Raw genomic sequence first — 26287 nt, forward strand, 5'->3', positions numbered from 1 at the left:
GCGACGCTTGCCTGAAAAGACACAGAGAGAGAGGGGGGAACGGGAGAGAGGGTGTAGGAGCAGCAGTTAAGTTCTGTTTAGTGGACTGACATGAAAGTTATTGCTGTGACAAAAATGCTTGAAATGTAGGTGAGCAGCAGCTGGCAATGGAGCAACAGAGGCAGCTGCCTCAAAGTCAAATGCACTCATTGGCACGCCTCCGCCACGCTTCCTGCAAAGTGAAAAACCAAAAAACGAAAAGTCCAAAACGGAAATGAGAGCATAACGATAATGGCGCACGCCGCCTGCATAATGATATAGCCAATGGCCGGTGGATCCATTGTGGCAGCATTTGCCTTTTATTTTTCTATTACACGATTTTTAGCTCGGCCCCGGCCCCACCATCCACGCCTGCCTTCCTGCCACAGCAGCAGCAGTAGCAGCAGCTTTGCAATTTAAATTGCCAAAATAGTAACTTATTTTCACTTATCTCGCTTAAAAGCTCCCCTTCGTTCCCTCATGCTAGCCTGTTAAAAGTTTGAAACGTAATTAAGGTAATTGTTAGCTCCCGTTTGCCCCCCGCTATTTGCACACTGATTATGCACCATAATCATTTTGAATGTGCAACGGCGCTGGATGATCGATTCGCCGGCATTTATGTCAAAATAATGAGAGTCGGGCATATTTATTACGCATACGCCATGTGCACACTCAGCTATACAAATTTGATTCTCCTGCCCCTTCGGACCGCAATACGCAACATGTGAACATTTTCGAATTTTGTTTCTCTTTTTTTTTTGGATTTATCTAGTACATTTTTCCGGCATTGGCTGCCATTTGGCTCGGCAATGGGCATAATTCTAATGCATGGATATTATGTGCCGTCGTCTGTTCATGCAAATTACACCAGCTCCCCTCACTGCGAAGCCCCTGCATCTGCCCAACCAGTCACTGTGCACTGTACTTATTGTTAGGAAACGGAAACGGCGCAGCAAAGCCCCAAAAACGGAATTTTATTATTGTTAGCAATTGGTTTATGTGTGTGTATCGCCCTATTTGTGTGGGTGGGTGTGTGTGTGTGTGAGTGTATGCACGGCCTTTTGCATGTGTGTATGGGCCAGACTTCAGACTTCGAAAAGCAATTTGCCACGCACTGTCAGTGAAGTTGAACGCGGTGGAACATTTCTAATTTTCAGCTACGAAAAATTTATACAACAAAAAAAGGCATAGCCCAAGGCAAAGTAGAAAAAAAAATATAATAATAAAAGAGGGCAAAATCAGCCATACAGAAATTTACATAAAACTCAACTCGTATGCATGTTATCTGAAGCAGACACAGATTTGCTTTCATTTCGCCCGTTTTTTTTTTTCTCATTCCCAAAGCAATGCTCAAAAAACACTTTTACGATGCAAATCAATAAATTGCTTTTATTTTCGTGCGAATTATTTTTTAAGCTAGTCACGAAAATAGTTGAGAGCGCCTTTCAATTTAATTTGTTAAATAAATTTGTTAGGTTTTAGCAGACGTTGTCATAAAGTTGCATATATTCAATAAATTTTTAATTGACAAATGATATCCCAAACGGGCTTAAGCCTCATTTAGCACAATTCATAAAATTATCATGCTTTTAATATTTTAATTAAAGTAAATAAACAAGTCTATGCAATAAAGCACACAGCTCAAATTAACGGATTAACGCCATATTTACAGCCGGCAAGCGTAAAAAGCTGTTGATAGGCAGCCCAAAAGAGCGTTGCGTATACTTAATCTGTCGAGAGTTCAAAGTGCATTTGGCGTGCCTCTTAACCATTTTGTTGTCTGGCATTTCTGCTTCTTTTATAATTATTCAAAAGCAGGCAACAGCAACAACATGAGCAACAAAATTTATATAACATTATAAAGCAATTTGCAGTAAATCACCAAAGTGCGGCGCGCGCGTGTTTATAAATCACAAGCAGCTCCGTTTGTCGGCAACCCGTGCGGATTCCCAGCACCAAAGAGGCAACGCCCAGCCCAAAACCCGAACGCCCACAGCCCAGTGCTCAATTCTGGGCAACTCTACGCCCGCAAAGGGAACCGGCTGTTGGCAAACCAAAAATCTAAATGAATAATTAATATGTCGCGCCTGCGGACAGACCGGGACAGACTTAGATGCGGCTCCACATGCTTCGCCATCAGAAGGCAGCATCGAAAATGAAAACCAGCAAGAAGAAAAAAAAATGTTGCTGGTTTGCAGTAATGTAAACAAAACAGCGCCAAAATCCAAAGAACGAAAAACAAAAGCGACGCCAAAGCTCATGTGAGGCCCGACGGCGACTAAGCCCAAGCCCAAGCCCAAGTATCCAGTTCGCAGCCTGTCGCTGGCTTCCGGCAAAAAAAGGCTCGACGAGATTGACAAATTTGCCACGGCGACAGCAAATGAAAACCGGCGACGATGGCGGCTGCTGAATGAATTTTTCATTTATGACAATGTTTACGTAATTTGACAGCCAAAACAATTTTCGTACTCTATTTTCAGTTCCGTGCGCTGATCTTCCGCATGGGCGTACGCAAATGGACTCTCATTTATTGTGCCAAAGCAACCGCACCACCCGCTGGTTCTATGCCACAGCAGCAGCAGCAGGAGATATGGCACAGAGTTTTGGCCTTGCCAATCAGCCAAAGCAACTTTGTTGTCCTTTCTAATCAAATGTGTGAGTGTGGTCTGTTAGTGTGGTAGTGTGTGAGTGTGTGTGTGTGTGCGTGTGTGTGTTGTGTGCTTGTATGTGCAGTCGTGCGCTGCCTTAAAGCCGTTTTAAATGGCCAACGATTTGCCTGAATGTTGTGACATAAAAGTGCAATCTATATAGTCCATTTAGTGAGCACAGGATTAGCAGACTTAGCAAGTACGAGTAAGTAGCCACAGCTAGTTGCAACACGCCGTCCATTGTGGCCAATTTAAATTGCTTTGCCACCTAAAAAAGAAACCTACTGAATGGCAGCTTAAGAGCATGGAAAGGCGAGCCAACTGCTGAATGAAAAGAGGGTCTCGTATGAAATTGGTACTTTAAAAACACAAGGATTTCACATTCATTTCAATTTGCTCAACATTTGAAGAGCTAAACTCAGATCAAGTTGCAGACGTTGGCAAATTCGTAGTATATGTCCTTGCTGGACTTTAAGCTGCCAAAACCTTTGAGCGCATTCGATTTATTTACAACTTCTTTCTAGCATTGATATTGCATTTAAATGTCATGCATTTCTTTATATAACCATTTTTGGAATCTGAACTTTTTAATTTCACAATGTGAATTTATCTTTTAAGTAGATATTCGGTGTGAAAAGTAGAATAAAACGCGGTTTTAAATCAGATTCTGGGAAAGTGCAATAAGTGACCCATCTTTGACTAACCTTTGCATGATTATGCAATAGTTAACCCTTACAACTGCGCTTTGCAGACTTAAAACTATTCAAACTTTCTTATAACTGTAACTGGCATTTAATGCTCTTTGGGACGCTATCTTCATTCAATATTCCTAAGCATTTGGGCCGTATATATATGTCAAAGTTGAACCAATTGTTTGGGCAATATTTTTCTGTTCTTGGCCTTAACTTTAGTTTCAATTGTAATTCATTTGAAAATTTACGTTTTTCTTAAGGAAGCGTAAAGTTTCTTGTATTTTATATTTAAACATTTTTAACTATTTCTTCGACAGTTCTCAGGACCATAAACTAGGCTTAATTGACATATTCAAATTTAACGAACCATTCTGCAAATCAGTTCGCCTAACCCACTCAACCCGCAGTTTTTCTGTTACAGATTTTGATTCCACATAACTTTTGGCATCCTTTGTCAAAGTTTATGTTAATTTGGCCAAATTGGGCGCAGCTCGTAATTGAAACCCAGCGAGAGCAATAATCATGACGATGATCCGGCTGACCTTGACATCGAGTCATTAGTCAAACCAAATGTCAAACAAAGAATAGAAAGATGCGGAAATAGGGCCGTGGAGAGGGGGTAGAGGGAAGTGTGGAGTAAAGTCTGATGGGGAAAATTATTGTTTTGCTCAATTTGGAGGCGCTTTGTTTGGAGCCCAGCCGCTTCACGGCATATTAAACCACATGAATAAATTACAATTGCAAATAGGCAATTTCCTACACTTCCTTTCCATGGACATTTCCACACTGTGCAGCAACCGCAAATGGGGCGTGGCCAGTAGGTCGGTCGGTCGGACGGTTGGTCGCTTGGTTGGTCGATTTCTTGTTGTCAACTGTGGAGTCAGTTTGTTGGTCTAAATAACGTCTAATTTGCAATTTTGTTTAATTGTTTGTGGCTTTGGATTCTGACATAATTCGATGCTTGTTGTTTGCTGTTGTTGTTGTTGAAGTTGTGATCTTTGCCACGCCCATTCTCCCTCACTAGTTGTTGTCGTAATCGTTGTTGCTGTTTGTGTTTTGCGTTATTTGCGGTTTTAGTTTGGGTCAACATCAATGAACGTTGGCACGCACGCACACACACATACACTCACACACACACGCACATTGGGGGTCTCTTTGGGTTAGTGGTTTCCGCTCCGGCGGCGGCATCTCTTGCCCCCCGCTGGCCAGCCGCGTGCCATGCCTAAATTATAATAAAAGGTTTCATTGCGGCCAGTTCAAAATATGCGCGCAGCTTTGCTTTGCTCTTGCTTTGAGCAATTAAACGAATGCCAGCGCGTAGACAAAGGCTGTCCAACAATCCACCGCCTTCCACCCTAGAAAAACAGAGAGCCTCCAATCAATTGGCATTTGGGGCGGGCAGGCGGTAATGTCTGCAAAACTTCCCAATAGTTGCGAGAGTATTAACAAACTGAACTCTTTGCAGTGCGCTGCAAAGTATGCTACGACTTTTGGCCAGCACTGAAAGCCACTCAAGCGCAACTTGAATGGCCATTGTCAATGTACTTTGGCCTCCGCCCGCAGCCCGTTCAGTCGCTTCGGGCACTCCACAAATTAGCTGTACGATTGCCTTGCACTTAGTACACTTCGTTTTCTCTCTGTGTATACTTTTCAAAATTGGCTTTCACACGCCATTAGTATTTAATTGCAACTGCTGATGCTGCTGCTGCTGCTATTGCAGCCTGTCTCGCCTGGACTGCCTGCCGTGCCCCTGTTGGCCGTGTTAACACAAGCGCATTTGCCTAAAACTGCGTACACAGCACGACTTTAACATAGCAGCGACTGTCGTGTAGGGAGAGGGTGGCTGTGTCATTTGAGAAATCAAATATTATTTTTATTGCTGGCATTTAAAGTGCGCACGTGCCATTCGAGCCCGTTAAACTAAAATTACCAATTAAAATGCTCTATTTTTTCATAATAAATTCAACATTTGCATAGAAACGAGCTTAAGTCAAACAACTCTTTTATGGCATGGGCCTTGAGGAATGCTTTATAAATGTCTCTATATACCCTAGACATTCATCTGATCGATGTAGAAGTATGCTGCCAATTGAATTGGAAAAGGCGTCCCGGCATCCACTTCAATTGAAAATTGTGTGTGCGTGGCTTAAGGAAAATGTTGCCACCGAGCCATACAATCATATACAGACACGATGAATCGCATTCGGCATTGGAATCGGAATCGGAATCGTGGCGGTGGCTTTAGTGATTGTTAGATGACGATGCCTCAAATATCTCCATCAGCATCTCCCAGCTCGGTGCTCCACCTCCAGCTCCAGTTCCCATTCCCAATGCCACAATTCTCAACGCTTGTTGCCATTGATGTTTTGCTGTGCGCTCGAGTGTGTTTTCTTTCGTAATGGAATTTATTAATATTTCATTGTGTGGCAAGCGAATCGTGGGCCGGGTTAGCGGCGGGCAGCGGGCGACTGTGTGCAAAGGACAAGTGTATTTGTGATTGCTGCTACAAGGAATGTCAAGAATTGCCACAGGCATTTTCTATTTCAATAGCAGCCCCCAACCACCAGCTACTCACAAACAGCCTCAATTTCAACATAGTTTATACGGAATTTAACTTTCATTAAGTTACTTTAGTGTTCAAATCAATTAGTAACCAAGCAATTTACTTAAAATTCAAATAAATATGGACACAAAATTGTGCAGCTCTGAAGATTTAAGTAATTGAAATAAAATGAAATTAAGTTTTATGAAACGGTTTATCATATTTCCTGGCTGATGCCAATAAATCTTGTTTTTGTGCAGAATGCTAGCCTAGAAAATACCATGTAACCAGTTGGCTGCCAATCTTGATTGCTTTAATTTTGCATATAAATGTATTAATGCTTTTGCAGGGTATGCTCGCACTGAGCGATAAGATACTTTGACAGAAGGTCGTTTTATTAAAAGTTTTGAAGGCAACAAATTTGTGTTTTTAATACAGGCAAATATTAATACAAATGCATAATAATAGTTTATAAATTGTGAAAATTGGTTTTACTCTGGCATCAGTTTAAATCTCTTTTAATTCATTTTAAATGCACAGAATATTCAAAATTAACGCATTAGTTGATCAATCCGCTCAGATTTTGCTGTATGGCAATATATTTAACGCTCGATTGGCTTTAAATGCAATTCAAGCGATGTATTAATAACTGCCGAATGAGTTCTGAGTGTATTTTGCCGTGCTGAAAATTAAAATTTTCTCAAAATTAAGCTCAGATTTTTGCTGTTGTCGTTGATGCTGTTGGTGGTGGTGGTGGTGGTGGTGGTGCAGCTGCCAGTCGCATGAATGCATTATTCATATGGGAGCCGTTTTTGGCCAGAAACTTTCAACAGCCAAAAATTCTTGTTGACCAACAAAGCGCATAATGCAACTTTTGCCGAGTAAGGGACAACGGGTTGGTTGGAGTGGGTTGGGCGAGGTGGAATCAAATGCACCATAATCATTTCAAATTCCACAACAAACAGCAAAAATCAAATTTGAGAACTTGTAAGAAATATCGTACACGCCATGCACTGCACTAACTCTTACAACCCTTCCACAGCACTTACCCCGCGGCTTGCCCCTCTCTAATCTGCAGGAAAGTTTGCAACCATGGCCATCAGAATGGAATACGAATTTCTGGTGCAACGCACAAAAAAACGATGTAGCAACTGAATGTGAGGAATGGGATGAAGATGGTTTGGCAGAACAAGAGAAACGATACGGAAAGAAAAAACTCTTGTGATTTCTGAAATCAGAGCTGGGGCGTGGGCATCAAGCGTCTTTCTTAGACCGCCCGTTGCTCGAACAATATGAAAATAATAAAAACAGTTTCATAAATCAAGAACATGATAACGAAAAACTCTGCATAAAACTTGAGCAAGGCAAAAGTCGAACACTGAGGAATGCAAGAAACGTAAGGCGTGCCTTCAGCTCGCTCCTGCTGCATGCTCCCAATGAGATTCTCTTCATGCACCGAGCACAAAACAAAATCGAAAGTAAAGCTTATGCAAAGGCGGAAATCAACTCGAACAACAGGAAGTGTCTATGCATCTAAGATCCTTCAATGCCTAACGTGGAAATGTGAAAAATAAGTTAAATTTCTTCCGAGCTGGCGACGGCACATGCTCTAAATACTCACAAACTCTATGCACCAGGCTTGAAAGGGGGCGTGGCTGGGTGATACGCAGCGATTTGATTGCGTCTAACGATTATGTAAACAGAAAACTATCGAAATAACCTATCGATCCAGTTCTGCAGATGTCTTTAATATGGCTCTAAATGCGCTTTTATTCATGTTTGGCTTTTCCACACACGACTCCAACGATTTTGCTTGTTATTGTTGACTGACTGAACCGTCTAACGCATTACCATGTCCTTTGTCAGCCACGCCCCACACACGCCCCCATATGCAATTTCGCGCCAACAAACTGAAATCGTCTGTCGATCTATCAACGAGTCGAAGCGCAACTGTTTATTTATCTGGTGTTGCAGTGCTCCGCACTGGCTGGCTTCCAGTTCCTGCTGTGCCACAGATAGTGATTTGTTGTCCTGCCAGCTGGACTGTGCATACAAAATTACTGACAGCGACGTCGACGACGCGGCCAGTTAATGTGAAAAATGTGCGCAGAAAGTGGCGTCCATGCATAGATTTACTTTGAAATGGGGTATGCGCTGCGATTGGCGCGGGATTTGCTTGCATATGCCCCATTGATTTACTTCCCAACAGGCGTTGGGGAGAGTGCCTGGGGCTTGAAGCTGGCAAAACAAATCAGCGCTAGCTGCCTGACTTTAAGCCGACACAAAGCCGCACAATAATGCAATTAACTAACGCCTCGAGAATATGTTACCCTGTAATAAAGACAAATCAAGTGTATAGGGGCTGGACTCAGTTAACTACACTATCAAGAACTTTAAATTCACAAAAATACCAATCTCTCAAATCTGTTTTAGCACATCTTAATTCATCAATTTAATATTGAAATTTAATTTTTTGCTTGCTATGGAGCATCCCTTATCCAAGCAGAGCCTACTATAAGATAGCATCTCTCCTCTGCTGCTTCTGCTGTGCTTGGGCATCGATAAAGTCGAGTTTAATGCCCAAGACTTTCGGCAGTGGCTAACCTCTGGCCAAATATTTGCACAGCCTCTGTCTGAAGGCAATCGGCAACAGAAGTCAGTGCAACAATTGCCATGCCTCGAGCGCTGTTCATTTGGCTAGAAGCCGAGACTGTTAATGGGCCACATTAGACACAAAATACGAGCATATTTGTGAGGCGCCCACGAAAAAGGTAAACACACCCACACAAGCACACAACACTCTGGCCGTATGTCGATTCATAAATGCGCAATTTATGGACAATAATTGGCAATAAGCGGCACACAGCTGTCCTCGAGACGCTCTGGCACATTTGCACAGCCAAGCATAATCAAATATGCTACTTCTAAAAGGAAAGGACATGCACAACGAGTTGTATATTTGCAGACTTGGCTTTAATTTGCGGCGTAAGTGGCTTTCGCAATAAGCTGGTTTGGGCCACATCATTTGCACTGCAAAAGATGTTGCAACTTACGGCCAATTTTGGAGATGAACTACTTATCACAACCAGGTTGACAGCTTGCAAAAAGCTGCTCCTGCCATAGCCTAATTAATTATTTCTTCAATTTCGAATTACATTGCAAATTGGACAGTTTGCAAGAATTTATTGCTGTTTCCCATGTAATTTTAGTCAGATTGTAAGCAAATACAATGTAAAAACTCGCCTGATGTGGCGGGTTTTTGGTTACTTAACAAACAACCCGCGTTTATTCAATCGCAGTCACTTTTTGATGAATTGCCTGCGCTTAACTCATTTTTCATTTCGTGTCAAACTGTTTTTGTTGCCTCCTTTGTGCCCGACCCAAGCAAATCTCAATTTAAAATGTGTTGCCTACTTTTCAGCGCGTGCTTCAAAACCCACTTTAAACTTTGTTGCCTACATTTGCGGGCAATTTGTTAAATAGATCTGCATTCAACGTTGTTATTAAATTTTAACAATTCACAAATGACCGCTAACCGCAGCCGCACAGCATTGTCTTTGTTGTGTGCAAATTGCGTGCATGTGTGTGTGTGTGTGTGTCTATGTTGCAATTGCCTGCAGCACTTTAATGGCAATTTTAAATGCCGGAAAGCCGCGAATTTCCGTTATTCATACAAAATTAAACGCAAATACAACGCTGAGCAAAAGCATTTCCACTCACACTAAGTAAACAACAACATTGAGCAACTGCACGCATATCCCTGTATATCCGAGTGTTCTCCGTGTGTGTGTGTGAGAAAGCGCGCGAGTGTGAACGAGCCGAAAGGAAATTAATATCCGACAGAAGTCACACAAAATGCCATCGAGGCGCGACCGAGGCGCCAACTCGCGGCAATGATAATTAAGCTCAGTCACACGGCGACAGACATTGAGTTGGGCGCACTCGCAGGACACTCATGCGAGCCGGCCACACACACACACACACAAGCACGCATACTTGGCTGCTTGCGGTGGCAGTTTCCTTAAAGATGGCCGACACGTTGCAAAAGGATGTCAGCCAACGGCCCATTCACAAAAGACGGTCAGGCCCAGGACACTGCTGTCGCCAGCCAGGACGACATCGGCTGTGACCGTGGCTCTGACTTGGGCACAGCTATCATCGACCTGCTGCTGCGATAAATTTGAGGCCAATGTCGAGCTGCGACATAAATCAGGCAAAAGATTTATGGCGCATCGCGCAACTTGGCGGCGATAACGAGCCGAGCATTCGGCCCACGCTGTCCGGGACTCTTACATGCGATTGCCATTGTAGAGAACAACACTGTTGCTGGTGGTCCAGGTCTGCAAATGATAAACTGCACCGACTTTTAATATACCAAACCAACACTTAGGTTCGAGATTTTGTTTCTAATTGTCCACGATTACCAGAACTCATGCTGTGTAGCAAAACTAATAAACCTTTTAGAGGGTTTGATTCGCTCGGGTATCAGGACTAAAGATAGCGTAAGGCTAACAAGCGCAGGGCAACGGTTGACCACATCTAAATGCCGGCTCGTTTGTGTCTTGTGCCTTGTGATTATCACAGTGGGACACATTTAATTGTATATATCAGAAAATTGAAAAGGGTAGCATGTCCAGCTCACAGTTGGCCTCACTCAGCACCGCTGATAAGGCGGGCGTCTGTCTGGTCCAAGCTGGGACCCAAGCGGCGTCGGCATGAATGTGGGTCAGGCATTGACAAATTCATTAGGCGCCGGAAATGGTTGCGGCCCAAAGGCCAAAGACACAACGTCCGACTGGTCGTAAAAACCAGTCCAAAAGCCCCAGCGAATGTCCCAATTTACATTCGAAACATATTTTCATTAGCGCTGCGCAGATATCTCATAAAGCGTCCAGTCATTTCATTTCACTTAAGCGGAAAAGCCTTCAGGAAAACATCAACAAAAAAAAAATGGCAACACAAAACAAAGGGGGCAAGGGAAAATATAATATATACTTATGTTAAGCAAAACGAAAATTTCTTAATATTAAACAAAATGTGAATGCCAATGGCGAACGCGAACGCAATGCGGGCTTTCGCGGCCAATATTAAAATAAAGTCCATCACTTACATTTGCTTTCTTATTTATGCGACCGCCCGTCGGTCCCCGGTTCGCGGTTCCCGGTCGCCCTCCCTAACCCCTCTTTCCACACACACACACACTAGGCGCTCTGCCTTGGCATTGTAATCGCAACTTGGCTATTCATGCGACCGGCTGGAAATATAGTGGCTTCGTCCTGGGCTGGCCACCATAAAAGTAAAGCGCCGTCCAAGTGCAGAATGAGGACAGCTCGTCAGGCATTCAGTCGTTCAGTCATTCGGTCATTCGGTCATTCATTCAGCGAACCAAGTCGCTCGGCTTCAATGGAGTAACACAGCACAAAGATGAAAGTGAAAGTTAAGAGCCCTTTACAAGTTTTTTCTTTTTATGACTTATTGCTCTGTCGTCTACGACCGGCCAAACAACAACAATGCGCACTGCGTGAGGTGTTTGCTATTGTTGTTGTTGTTCCTGCAGTGTTTGTTGTTATACTTATTGTTCTGCTTCGTTGTTGTTGTTGCTGTTGTGGGAGCTGTGCCTGCGCATAAATATAAACAACAGCGCGAAAATTTGCAAGCGTGCGGCTTTTCATAAGCTTGTTTACCCTTCACACACACAGGCACACGCACAACGGGGCGTATGAGTAATGGGACTGAAGAAACCAACTGGCAGCCCGAAGCGAACCAACACCTGCCACACTGCCACAGATAATTGTCTCAAAAGTGAGTTGGGTAACGTGCAAGTGACACACTTGTGGATAAGCAGACTCTTTTGTTTTATTGAAATTTTTATTTTTAGCGTAAAACTCAGATTGAGTAGATATTGTTAAGAAGAATGCGTCATGACTAATAACATACTCTGTACATATAATATAGGGTATAATAGAGTTGTGCAAGAATTTATGCTATGAAAACAGACTGCAGAAAATTAAAAATTATATGCACCGAAACGCAGATCAAGTTGTTTTCTTTGAAGTCGATTTTTATCGGCATGCCTTACCTGTAAAATATAATTTCCTAAGGAACATATTTGTTCTCCGTCTTCTTTCTCCAACTTCCGCCCAACATATTTTATAACGAGCTGACAATAAATTTGAAGTGAATCCCATCTGGAAATTGTGACTTCACAACACACGTCTTTAACTTATTTCCGACCAGAAATGCATCCGGCCTCAGTCGCCTTCTCAGGACTTTACACACACACACACACCCACACCCAACCACATATTCGCGTGTGTGTGCGGCAACTTAAATGCTGATATGTGTCACTTTTTGGCAGCGTGAGGAGCACGCTGCCCGCAGTTTGTCCTACAAACGGGCGGCTCTTGTTACTTGTAAGTGTTGGGGTGCGGGCCGGGTAGGCGCGGATATCTTTACACAATATTTGCTGACATGACAACCGAAAAACATAACACGCGCCAGAAGGTGATAATGACAGTTTAGGCATTCATTACACGTGTTGCTGATAAGGCGTCAGGTGGGTGGTGCGCGGCAGTGTGGGGCGTGGCAAGGCGACACAGCGTTGACATTGACATGCCCGCGCATTGGGCCGCCGCTGATAAAAGTCAACAATATAAATTAATAAAGCTGCCAAGCGGAGAGACGCCCCCAGGGTCCTTGCTCAATGTCCCTGTTGTCCTGCGTGTTTGCCATAACAATATATTTCATTTGAATCAACAAGCAAAGATGAGATAAACCAGAAGAAAAAAATATATAATATAAACAGCCCAGTCAAAACACAGGACACAACAAAAAAAATCCAAGAGACATTCATATATTTTAAAATATTCACATTATGAGTAAAGTAATCTGATTTTTATGCTAATGAACCGCCGAACGGGCCATAAATCCTGGCCAGGACTCTACGAAGCGCCACTTTAAGCAATTACTATAATTGCTATCACACATACACACACATAGGCACACATATGCACACATACATCAATATACATGCAAAGCTGGTAAAAACTTTGTTTTTGTTTGACTTTTGTTAGGCAGTGCAGGGGGAAGGACGGAGGGAGGGAGGGAAGATGGTGGCAGCTCGTTTAGTTGCTGAGGCGCTAAAACTTTTGCTCATCAAATATCAAAGCAACACGTGTCCCCCCGATCTCAGCTTGATTTGTAACTACTGAGAAGCAAACATAAGGCTGTTACCCCGGACCGGAATCCTCAAAGACTCACACACACAGATACAAACACACATACACGTGCCCATATTTGTAGCCAAAGTTAATGAGCGCAAGCTGTTGCCAATGCTGCTCCCAGGACCTAGCAGAGAGTTGTGCCAAATCAACATTCAGTCATTGAATTAACATATTTGTACGCCAATTGTTGCTTAGCATTTATTTGCATTGCACTGTGCTATACTCTACCTCGGTAAATCGGGTATGATAAGACTGAGGTAAATTATGTAACAGCCAGAGATTACCAGCTGCATATAATTCTACAAATCCCACTAGATCTATTACAAAAGTTCTATTGACTTTAGGTGAAATATTTATTTATACATTATCTCTATATTTCAGAAATGAGTTATGGTTATGATTAAGAGTACAGAAGGGAGGGAAAGAGAGAGGGGCAGAAAAGGAGATAACTTTTGCTTGGACCGCAAACACAATAAAAACCTAACACTGATTCGGTTTATGGCTCGATTCAACTGTCTGCTTTCAGGTTTGCTGCATGAAGCTGATTTTCCACAGCCCTAAAACCAGGTGTTGCAGTTTACACATATTTTCAAATATTTTAAATTATTATTATACTTTTGCATAACAATTTGTCCTGGTTAAAGTCTCGCTTCGGTTCATTTGAATTTCCGGTTTGATTCATGCCCCTATTCAAGACTAAACAGTTCTTCATTTTCTGCGTCTGGCAGCAACAATTAAGCGGTTGATTCTTTAGAGTTTTGCATTGCGGCAGCTTTGTTGATTGCGGCCAGCAGCCAACAGGGCGTTAAAATTAAGCCAAGTCTAAGGCAGCATCTGAATCCAAAAGCAAATCAGCGTAAAGTAAACTTAATCAGCATTTCAATATTTTTCTTTTCTCTTCTGCTTTGCCATTTGGATAACTTTCTGCTTCTGCATTTCTTTCTCGTTCTCTCCCATCTCCGATTTATTTTTTTTCGTCCTGTGTATTATTTATTCAGATTTTGCGCCTGTTGCTGTCAATGCGCTTCATTTTCATCATTTTGCAGCGTTTTCTTTCGTTGTGTTTTTTTTCAATTTTGCGCACTTCACTTTGGCGCATTCATTAGGCGAATGACTTGAGTTCTGCACCTGCCACGCCTCTCCCCAACAAACACACACACACACAGCCACACAGCCCCCCTGATGGCAGCCCCAGCTCGCGCATTGCATTAAGTTTTTATTTGCGTCTTGGCATTTAAGGAGCCTGCTCTTAAGCTACCAGCAACCGACTGTGGACGGGGGGGGGTAAGCAAAACAGGGCGAACAGGTGCTGGAATTTTAATTCTCATGAAGAACTAAACGCAAATGTTTGCACATTCAGTCGTAAAATATACGAGAGTAGCTAACATTTTATTTGCCGCATTTATTAGATTTGAGGTGTTGCCTTTAACTTTGTATTCACTGCCCCAAAGAGTATTCACGACTTGGATATGTTAAGGTAAGGTCCAGACGTTCAACAAATATTTCAAGTTTTCCCAAAGTTTTCAAATATGTTTCATACCATTTTCTTAAGAGCAACTTACCTCAACTTTATTAAAAACTTTTACCTTTAAGAATTTACAGAATTGATGTACAACAAATAGTTCGATAAACAAAATGGAAAATATTTTAAAAATTGATTTGGCTTTATTTATTTTGGTAAACGTGCACATAATCAAAAGTTTACCAAACTTGAGGGTAGAAATGAAAGAAAGAACAAGTGCGCTACGTCGAAGATCAAATACACTAGTTTTACGGTTTTTTTAAATCTTAAAAGCAAGAAACTGAAAGACTTGTTTGCATAGTAACCGACAGCAGGACAGATTGACGGACATGTCTATGCCAACTCGTCTGCTACTGATTGGAGATGCCATTCAAGTAATACCATCTAATACACACACACTATGCTGTCATTTAAGTTAACTTATCGAAAAAATAAGCTCTTTCTCTCTCTCTTTTAGGCCAATTAATGCAACAATGCCAACGTTAGGGCGCACGGTTTTCGGTGTGTTCCTTCAAGTTATTTAAATTGCGCGCACAATTAAAGCATAATTCATGGCCGGCAGCAGTTTAGTGCTCTTTATGCTGTTAACGGCGCGCTGGGGAGCATTTGTAGCAGCAGCAGAAACAGAAGCAGGAACAACAATAAACCGAAGCCAGCCAAACCAGACTGGACAAAGACAATGTGGTGCCCATTCCAATACGATGAGCGATGGCCATGTCGACTTTATGTGCCCCGCTTTTAATTCATTTTGTGCATTCCCCGAGCTGATGTGATGTGTGTGTGCCAGCTGAATGCCGAACAGCGGCGGGCTTCTTCGCATGCTTCTTTGTAGTTGTTGGGCCTGCGGTGCCTATGCGCAAGCGAAAGGAATTGGAGGCGGGGCCGTTACATTTGTGGCCATATAAAAAACATCATAACTATGTGTTTCCATTTATGCGCATTGAAAAACCAAGCACTGGCCAGGGCAAAAATGTAAACAATTTCACGCTGCCACGAGACACGCACACACACCCACGCATAAACTCATGTATGGCTTTTTATGAAGCCTTGACTAAAAAACAGGCCAATGGCCAGTGCAGCAAGAACAAATTTCTTTGTGGTCATATGAGAATGTTCGACTTGTACATACCCTGTGTGTGAGTATAAAACAAGAAATGTAATTTTAGAAAGAGGGAAGCGAAGCGTGAGAAAGGAAATATAGGCAAGAAAAAATGACAAAGTGATTCAAGGAGACAAAGCGAGAAGTAAAAGCAGAGGAAACCCAAGCCAGAAGCAGAGTAAAGTAAAAGGCTTTACCACAAAGGAAGAGCTTTATCGAGAGTAGACTTTATAAATGTGAGAATCAGGTGGAGGAGCGGATAGATATATATGCACGAATTGTGTAGGCTTATGTCCTTTGTTGAGAGTGCGAGGTAGAAGGGAGAGAGAGAGCGACTGTTGATACACTCACTGATTTAAAGCAAAACAATCTGTGTGTCTACATTTTTCATATACATATATTGCAGGGTATTTGCACAAATAAATGGCCTCAATCCGGTCCGACAGACGCCAGACAAATGCACTGCAGTGCCACAAACAGAGAAAACGAGAGCTGGCACTGACTGGCTGGCTGGCTGGCTGGCCAGTCATTCTGACCCGGCCTGCAGCCAACAGACAACGAGCCACATCCAACCTTCAACAGCCAACACCCAACAGCCACCAAGCAACACCCAACATCAACGCCAAGTGAGCATCGCAATGCAGAATATAACGAGCGCTTAAATAATTAATATATAACTCATACGCAGCGTTGTGCCCGCCCGGGTGCCTTCTTTGCTCCGCTTCTCGTTTTCTTTTTACGTTTGCTTTATTATTATTTTTGTTTGACTTTTTATTATTTTTGTTGTTTGCCCGTGCACATATACACTATACATCATAAACGTGCACTCAGCGCGCATATTAAATCACCAGCTGATTGATGAAGCTGTAACTGACTGCCAGTTGCTTTGGTTTCGCTCAGTGCACTCGCCCGTTGCCCTTTTGAATTTTTATTTCTTGTATCTACTGTAGCTGTGACTGTTGACTGTGGACTGTGCAACTGTAACTGGTACTGTAACTGCTACTGTTTGCGCATACAACTTCAATTAATTACAAGAGTGAAAAGTTTCACTCCGTCTTTGGTGCGCTGTCATTAACATTTTGCATTCGCATTCATTAGCCGGAGCAAAAGTTTCCGATGATAAATTGCATATTTAAGAACTTGGATCGCAGCGCTGCAAATCAAAATTCTGCCCGAGGCCAGAACGCAATGCTTTTGACTAATGCTCATAGATATTCATTTGCAAACAAATGAAAAAATATTAACCCATTCGCTGGGTGTGGGCGACGGCTTCTAATCAAGATAAACAATGAAGGGGCTGCAAAAATATAACGTATACGAGAGAGGGGTCGTGCTTGGGACAAGAGCACATTATTTGAATTATTAATTAGCGCGTAATTAGTTGGGTTGTTGTCTTGTCTTAAACGAGTTTTACTTTTGTTCTCTCTTCTGACCACGTCCTGCGGCCATAATTTGGCCCCAAAGCCAAAGCCAAAGCCAAGGCCAAGCCTTTGATCTTGTCCGGCATCCTACGCCTTTTGATTACGTAATTCATTTACCTCGCCGCCAGTACACCCAATGTTGCAGCAGCATACTAGTTTATCGGCCGCAGCAAGGCAGAAAAAAAAATAATAATGAAAACGGAACTTATTATGTGTCAAAAGCAAAGCGTGCCTGCAATCCCTTTACGGCTGCTGCCCCTCCACCCGCTTTGGCCCCTATGGCCACCTCTTTGACCCAATTAATTTGAACTGTAACGCAAAGTTTTGCTTTATGTTCGCTCGAATCCAACCCACACACAGCAACCAGAACTGTCCACGCAATTAAAGCAACTGTGCAGTGGCTTATCAAGTGAAGCTTAAGCTCGAGCTTGGCTCCAAGGATGAGCGTTAAAGGATACCCAATGGCTGACTAGCGCACTTTCGCTCTGTGTATCCACTCATAAACTCAAACAAAATAAAATGAAATGTAATTTTTGAGCGCTGCGCTTAAAATAGTCCAAAGTTTTAATGACTTTATTCAGCTAAAACGACGTTGCAGCCAACCAAACCCCGGCCCGTCCCCGTCCCAGACAGCATACAAAAAAAAAATAAAATAAAAATAAAAAACAAACAACAAAAACTGAAATTAAGCGACAATCTTGAGCATAAAAAAAGTCAAACGCCAAAACCCGAAACTCGCAATAAAAAGAAGGCAAAACGTCAAAAATTGTATACAAATTAAATGTAAATATGTACAAGCCAAGTCGTTAAAAGTCAATTCAAATTTCGCATAGAATTTTGATAAGGCCAAGCACAGCAAAAGGGGCAGCAGCGACCTGCCACGCCCCCTACCAGCTAGTTTTTCGGCTAAAGCAATGGCATAAAATTACGTCAATAAAAAAAGGTACGCGACAACGCGCCACGCCCATACCCACAGCCACGTACACACCCACCCACACATATACGAGCTTGGCTTTTATGGCCATGCGACTCGGCTTTAGGTATGAGGCAAGTTGGGGCAGTGCATGGCTGCCAGTTTCGGGCATTTTATCGAGCAAACTTTTGGCATATATATTTCACAGCAGCTGCTAATTTAAGCCCTCAAATTAATGAGCCCCGGGCATAAAACACTAAAACACTGCGACTACCGAGCTTGGATTTGGCAAACTGTCGTAAATTGTTGTTTTGCTGATATGTTAAGTCAAATGTTAAGTGTAGGTCATCATTTGTGGCAGCTGGCAAAGGTCGTTCAAGCCAACTGCAATTCATGCCATAAAAACTAAACTACATTTTTTAAGATATCGCTTGAAATTTGTTTATCTTAAGGATACATTCAAATAGCCTGTTAGTTTGCGCGGCAATCGAGCTACATTTGGGTTGTTATACTTCCAACTTTATAGCTAGCAAAATTTGTAATTTCTTCCTGCTTTCATAGCTTTTCTGACAGGTACATTCCATAGGCTTATCTCTTATATTTATTTATCTTAACTTTTTAAATATCTTATTGGACTTTAACCTACGCTTTCTTAGCGTCAACTCAAAGCTTGCCAGTTTAAGTGTATCTTACAGATTCAAATATATACTTATCATTTTTCTAGACCTGTATAGGGTAATATAATTCTGTCATGATATGAATAACGCATATATAAAATCTAGATCAACATATAGTTTAGCATAAGCTTGTAAACTATAATTTCGTAACACATATAATGAGTTCATTTATTGTCCTTAAGGGTATCTGGAGTCTTACCAGACTCTTTGCATAACTTGGCATTGGACTCTTTAACAAGAATCGGTTGAAAAAGTTGCTGTTATATGGAAAAATTTACTTTTTAACAATATCATAACCAAGCTGCGCAATTTTCTAGTAATATGTTCTGCTACCTCGCCATTTCGGACTACTATATTATCTGGCTCCGTAAGAGCGAACGGTAGGAAATAAAGTTGCACATAATATCATTTCTAAGGAACAATGCTACAAGGGTAAACATGCCGAACATAAGTTCTTGGCTCTTTTGAACTCGCTTCAGCTTTGCTTAGCTGCAACTTTCTATTGTTCATATATTTTGGGCAAATAATCCAGCAGATACAATATAATTATTTACATATCTGGCAGAGCAATCAATTTCGAGCATCTTGAGAACTTTCTGTTTGCCTTGTGCGCGCCACACTTGCCTCTTCAAGTGGAACGAACGGGCGCTTACAATGTGTTCAATTAACTGTTCAATTATAAATGGCTTAAATAAGTACTTACTTAACAGCCGTTAGAAGCTCGAAACAACAACAGCAACAAAAACAACAACAGCAATAAAGGCAACTGTTTAATTTTGGTCCAAGCATTGGCCACACTTTATGGCATTTTAAGGAGCAGCATGCACCAAAAGTTTAACTAAACCAATTTGTGTTGCACGCCCCGAGGCCACGCCCACACCCCGCCAAACATTACACTGTTCAGCATGGCCAATTTGCCGAACACAACGCAACGCCCCCAAAACGCCGCCGTCCTCCTCCTCTTCCTCCGCCCGCTCGAAACAGAACAACTTTTGACGTTTGGTCCGTCAAAGTTTCGCAAAAAATGCGCAGTTACAAGTGACAACAACGTCAACCTCTGTCAAAATATGTGTGTTAGCGGGTGGGTGTGGGTTGTGTATGTGTGGGGGTGTGCGTGTGTATGATTAAATCTCAGCCACAGAACTGCATTAAAAAAGTTATAAAATTTATAAAAACAGCAACTGAAATTGCATTAATTTCTGCTTTTTGGGCGCGTTCCTTGTTTGCCTTTAGTTTTAGGTGTTTATATTTTTCTGACACACTCACATACGCACACACACATGCACACACACACACCCCTACACACGCGCACGCATGTAATGTCAATTTGTTTCAGTTGAGTGTGTCAACTTTTTGGGTAACGAGAGCGCAAATAAAATGCAAATGAATTTTGTGCTAATAAAATGCAGTTACAAAACTTTACCCAATGACATTCAGCAAAAAAAAAATAAATAAAACACAAAAGTGAACAAGAGCGGGAGTGCGCGACGGGCAGATACCCTGCGCCCAGCATTCGTTATACCCATAAGCCCTGAGTATGCATGGCTGACATGCAAGCTATAAGCTTGATATGGCGGCTGTGCTTCTTCTTCCCTTAGCGTCACACTTTGGGAAATACACTCTTGACTATTTCGATCTTAAATTTGCATGCCTTAGAAAAGTTTGCATATACCCAAGCTCAAAGGTTCCACCTGTACAACATTATTGTTTTTACTTCTATCCAAATATATCCAAAAAGTTAAATATTTGTTATCTGCATGTACTCTACAATACAAGAGATTTAGAAATTGGAGCCTATAGCTTTTGCAATCGAGTTATCCTTAATTTCTTAAATTCTCTCAAAGTCCATATCTATCGATATTATAGAAATTTCGTAACTTTCGATTTATGCTTAAGAATCATCCCACATCGACATAGATAGATAGATATATAGATAGATAGATAGATATAGAAATGAGTTTTATCGCTTATAAATAATCAATTCATTCCGTCAATTATATATGAATGCATTATATGATCGCAGATGCTTACTTCTGCCTGTTACATGCATTTGCACAAAAACATGATATCCTTCTTGGTCGTTTTGGACGGGTTCAGGGTATAAAAATATTCCAGAGGCAGTCACATCAAAAGACAACCATGAAACGGGTTATTTATACTGTTGCACACACGCACACACCCAGACCCACCCACCCACACACACACACACACACACACACACAGCCATTCACATATGTGTACAGCTGACCATCGCTGCATAAATTAAGGCGCTCGCGTCGCATACGTTGACATTTGACCCGCTCGAGCGAAGCAACCGCCACAAAATTGGCGCCTGCATTCACAGCTGGTTTTTTCCATTTTCCGCTCCAGCTTTATTTATTTTATATATATATATTTATATACTATTTTTTGTACTTGACACCCACGTGGCAGCTGCAGCTGGCCAGCAAAGTTTGCGGTTAATTAAGTGTATCACAGCAGTCGGTGCAAAGTTGAGGAATTTTATGAATTTTGAAATTGTTTTTACGTTTTAATAAATTAAATAAAGCATTTTTTTTTAATAATGGTAAGGGGCAAGCTATGAATGTAGGTATGCAGATGCAGATGCTTTCCTGCTCGGAATTTTTAGTGCACTTTTGTAATGCTAGTTTAGGAACTAAAACTGCATCTTTGTATTAAATTATTTAAATTGACTGAGTTGATGAGGATAAAATGAAGAATGAAAGGACAATTCTGTATATCTAGCTAATTGCATCAAAGTGCATTCTCAGTACTTACATTATACCTGTATATCTGATAGGTAGAGGTAGAGGTATGAGTATAAGTGTATGTATATGTAAAGGTATACATATATAATACTAGCGGGTATACCCTGGCCATGCTAGAGGCCAAACCCTGAAAAAGTGTGTGTTCCAGCTATATATTTAGTTAGTTATAAGTAAAGATATTAAGATAGAAAGCTTTTGTTAAGCTGCTGCAATCAGGCAAGCTCTTCTGATAAATAAATAATTAAGCCCATTTAGTTAATTAAATCAACTTGGCTCTGCCCCGCTCAACGCTGCACTACTTAGATTGATCAGCGGAAAATAAACAAGATTAGGCATACTTTGTGCATACCACAAACAGAGAAAGAGTCGCTTGACCCATTTATAGACAGCACGGGCACGATTAACAGCCTCAAGGGCCATTATGTCCATGTACATGTCCAAGTTGTTGTCATTGTTATTGTTCTCCTTCTTCTTGTTGTTGTTGTTGTTGTTGTCGCTGTCAATTGTGGGATGGGCGGTAGTCTACTACTTATTCTGAGATTCATCTCAAATCTGGCCATTAATTCACGCTCATTGTGCGCCTACTTCGACAGTTTCACGGTGTTTGTTTTGGCAAAGTGTTGCTTGGCCCGACTCAAATGTGGGCGGGACCCTTGTCGATGCTATCGGCTTGCCACCGCCCCTTCCGCCTGCCTCCAGCCACCAGCCGCTGGCCCTAAGACAAAGCTGGTGGCACACAGTTGTTGCCTCAACGAGATGCGCACGAGGCTCCTCGAGCATTTGCACCCAGCTTGACTTTTTTAATATGCCAGATATTCGCGCCTGTTATCATTCGATGCGGGTCTGCCCCCCCAACCGCCAGCTGCTTTCTAGCTCTCCAGTTTTTGTTGCCGTTGCTGTTGTTGTTATTCATGTCGTCATTTCCTATTGTCGCTGTTGCTGTAATTGTTGTTGCCATTCTGGTTTTAGCCCCGTCGCCCTACATGCGCGCCCAGCAACTTGTTTTCATTTTACGCTTCCCTGACGCTTTTCACTACCAGCTCTCTGGATGTGGCCTGCTCCGCTACAGTTGCAGCTCCTGCTCCTTCTCCTGCTCCCAGCCTCTGCTCCTGTCGTTGTCATTTTGTACAATTTTGCGCTCTGATTTTTAAACATAATCCAAAGCCGCTGCTGCTGCTGATGCTGCTGCTGCCTGGCTGTGAATTGTGGGCCGCCAAGTCACGCGATATCACGAAATCCGCTTTAGCGGAAATCTAATTGCGCATCGTGGCGTCTATGGTCCTCCCGCCCCTCTAACGTCCTGACACGCCCGCTCCTGGTGCTTCTCCCCGCTGACTATGACCGTAGGCAGATTTTAACATAATGCTTTTTTAAATGCAAAGTTACAAATGCGCCTCCACTTTTCCTGTGTATTAGCACATTTTATGGCACCAGTCGCCAGAGTCCCACCAGGCGACATTAGCATAAAGCGAGAGCACACAAAAGCGCAAAAATGAAATAGAAATACATAATAAAAGAATAATATACATACATATATACGCAAACGCACAGAAATATATATGATATTTAAATATATATATATAAAATTGCGGCCTTGTTGACATTTGACTTTGGTCCGTGCGGCTTGCCGCTTGGGGTGCACCGCCTTCTTTTAATTAATGAAAATATTTTGGTAGCACAACAAATCCACACACACACAGAGAGAGGGATGCGTTTTGGCCAATATTTAACCATAATTAAATAGCCTTCAATAGTTGGTAGAATATGGTGACCAGCCCCTAAGCCGCATTGACAGCGCTTGCCACTGATTGTGGCACACACACACACACTCACACAGCCGCACACACACCTGTGTACACACTAATAATCCACATGAGGAATTTGCATTAGAAAAAAAACAAAACGTTTACTCTAAAACCATAAAACCAAAATGAAAACTACATTTTAATTAACTGCTGCAACGCGCGCTTATGTTTTGGCACATTTTTCGACGGCGCCTAATTGAAATTGTTGACCTGCCCGTGGGCGTGGCATGCGGCCCGCAATGTTTGCCTGACAAATAGACAGCAAATTGAGGCATAGTCAAACGAATTGCTGTCCCCGTCGATAGAGTTAAGCGGCATTACTTTATAAAAACGGAAACGAAAAAAAAACTAACACACACTTTGCCTAACATTTTCATTCGTTTCCGTTTCCCTCTCCCAGTCCCTTTTTCTCTCCTTAGCCGCCTTGACTTTTTCTTTCAATACGCAACACACGCGGCGTATGCGCAATATCGCAAATTGGGCATTTGATTTGGCTGCGTGGCGCCGATTGCCTTTGACAGCGCCAGCCACAGAGCCCGCAAATAGTTTTGCAGCAGCGGCAAAAGCCAAGCCTTGAAGCCAGATATTGCTTTGCCACCGTTTGGTGCCGCTCTGCAACGTGTTGGGGCAACGAACTAGCAAAAAAATATATATAGAAAAAAAGCAAGTCGAGACAAAAAATGAAAAAGGTTCGACACGGCGTATGCGTGACATTTTTTTCTTTCCCTTCAACGCCATTTCCATTTACGTTGTTTAAATTTGCCAAGGCGCGCTTTTTGTTGTTGTCGCCTATGTTTTTGTTGTTGTTGTTGTTGTTGTACGGCACTGCCAAAAGGCAAACGGCAGCCGGCTGATATGCGGGTCGTGTGATGCCCCACCATATGCAACGCCTAGGGGCCTAGGCTGTCTACGCTGTGAGAAACTTATGATTGCCTAGGCTAATGGCTGGTATTATTTTTTTATATAAAATATATTTAACTATATATAAAGCGCAATCCCCATTGAGAAAGATATCTTGTCCTAGATCAACTTAGGCCTTCAGTCAGAAGTTCATTGATAAATTCTATCTAGCGAAGCAGCCTCCATACGAGGTTCAAGCCATGATTGATCCTGAAGCCTTGATATCCAGGCAAATCAAAGGACTCAATTGCTTTCTCATCACTGTTTTTTCACAGTGTCTGCTGGGCTTACGGTAACTATAACGGCAACGATAAGCAAAGGGCGACCAACAAGCGACTTGTTTATTTTTTACGCCCGTTTTTTGTCACACTTTCGTCTCACAGTGCTCGTGTGTGTGTGTGTGTGTGTGGGTGTGAATGTGTGTGGAGAGTGTGTGTTGGTGTGAAGGTCTATTAAAGAAACATCTGGCAGCAGCAGTTCTCTAACCCTTGCCACAAGCAGCACCTCACTCATGACATCAACAACTGCGCGAATCATATTTAACTTTCGCTAAAAAGGCAAATGCAAACAAATTCCTCTTGTTATTTGTGGGCGTGGCCTACCGCATTGACACAGCATCAAAAATTAGCGTGCCCAAGTCTTAATTGTGTCAAAGCATGGAGAACATAAGCGAAGCAGGAGGAGCATAGCCCGTTTGACCTATTGTTACTGTGGCCCATTTTCCGTTTTCATTCTGGAGTTGGCCACTTGAACCCGACGGGGCTTTGTTCAAACAAACCGTAAGTCACAGCCGCAAAAGCAGCCGGAAGCGGGTCCACTAAGCTTGCTGGGTTTGGAAGGGGAGAAGGTTGAGTAGGAGGGTATTGGGTTGCGGTTGTAGCTGTCCAGACTACTTGAAAATTCGGTTAACTGAAGCTGGAAAGTGCGGCTTTTGTTGAGCCCAGCACGCCTTTTGTTCGGCTCGTGTGCATTGAATGCGCTTAAACATTTTGGACAGTTTTTTTTTTTGTTGGTAACCTTCACTTTAAATTAACATAATTGTGTTTCACTTGACTTTTGCGCAACCCGGAAAATTGAACCCGAACCTCTTTCGATTTTAATGGAATGTAACGCGCTTTTGTTTGCTGATTATTATAAGTTTTTATTTTTATTTCCATTTTTTGCTTGTCGCTGGCCCTTTTTATTGGCACAAATTCAATGAGCTGTCCACAGTGTGAACCTGGGTGCGCGCATTAAGCAAATGGCCGCAATTCAAAGTAATTGAGGGGGGACGGGGAGGACCAAGGGACAGAGGACACTTGAAAACTTTAACTCCCAAGACGGAGCTTTGATTGCGTGTATGTGAGTGTGTGTGTGTGTGTGTGTGTGTGGGTAGAGTTTTAGGGATTTATTCATTTGAAACTTGCACAACTCAAAATCATAAATCTTTTTAATTTCATTGATCAACTTTAGCTGTGTGTGTGTGTGTGTGTGTTTTCTTTTTTGGGGGGGCCAGAAAGTTTTTTGGCGCAAAGTTTTCACACTTGACTCCCGCAGGACAAATTCCGCTTGACATTTAAATCGATGGCAGATAAATATTAGACGCAAAGTCCAATTCATTGCTGCAAAATTATGTTGCTAAACTTAGCGAATACCTCAGCTGCCGCCCCGCAGCTCCCCTTTTTTTTAAATGAATAAGCATTTTCCTTTAAGCCCGTTCGACCACCCTCCGGAACTAATCGCCACACAAACAACCCACAGATAAAGAACAAACAAAAAAGTGCTTGTTTAATGGACATTTCATGTTATTCAGCCAGCAACGACAAGCGAAACATGCGAAAGGTTCAAATTCATAAATACACGTCCTTGGACAAAGCCAACAAATAGTGTGGGTTCAGCAATTTTGTACGGTCTGTTGCTTTCGGCCGGAGATTTCAGTTCGCGCAGCGCAACACGGTTGATGAAATTGACAGGAGGTCATGTCAGAGTTTGACTTTTCGAAAATAGGCTGCGAAAACTTTAATCTTCTACATTTACCAATTCCTGAAAATGTTTCGCAATTCGAAGGTTCGTTTACCAG

The 26287-nt window shown here is 42.3% G+C and overlaps 1 protein-coding gene across 3 annotated transcripts; it reads left to right on the top strand.

Moving 5' to 3' along the window:
- The first annotated feature begins 15042 nt into the window (after positions 1 to 15042).
- Positions 15043 to 16736, top strand: LOC115769676. Of its 3 annotated transcripts, none has more exons than XR_004018774.1 (3): positions 15043 to 15980; positions 16151 to 16370; positions 16576 to 16736. XR_004018774.1 is itself a non-coding variant. In XM_030714590.1 (3 exons), exons 1-3 carry the CDS (start codon positions 15498 to 15500, stop codon positions 16601 to 16603), a joined length of 675 nt encoding a protein of 224 aa, XP_030570450.1. In that variant the 5' UTR covers positions 15043 to 15497; the 3' UTR covers positions 16604 to 16733. The 3 variants fall into 3 exon arrangements, 2 of the variants coding, with proteins under 2 accessions (XP_030570450.1, XP_030570451.1); XM_030714590.1 differs by having other exon boundaries at positions 15043 to 15781; positions 16433 to 16733; XM_030714591.1 differs by having other exon boundaries at positions 15043 to 15781; positions 16576 to 16727.
- Positions 16737 to 26287: the final 9551 nt, after the last annotated feature.

This window comes from Drosophila novamexicana, unplaced genomic scaffold (assembly GCF_003285875.2).
Source record: "Drosophila novamexicana strain 15010-1031.04,08,12 unplaced genomic scaffold, DnovRS2.1 tig00004554-arrow-pilon, whole genome shotgun sequence".
In the NCBI taxonomy this organism is placed as follows: domain Eukaryota; kingdom Metazoa; phylum Arthropoda; class Insecta; order Diptera; family Drosophilidae; genus Drosophila; species Drosophila novamexicana.

Excerpts from the sequence above, each read along its gene's own strand:
- LOC115769676 (XM_030714590.1), top strand. The coding sequence starts at position 15,498 with ATGCGCAAGCGAAAGGAATTGGAGGCGGGGCCGTTACATTTGTGGCCA. Across the intron at positions 15,782-16,150 it reads GACTTGTACATACCCTGTGT|GGTATTTGCACAAATAAATG; the intron begins GTGAGTATAAAA and ends CATATATTGCAG. Across the intron at positions 16,371-16,432 it reads ACACCCAACATCAACGCCAA|CGTTGTGCCCGCCCGGGTGC; the intron begins GTGAGCATCGCA and ends ACTCATACGCAG.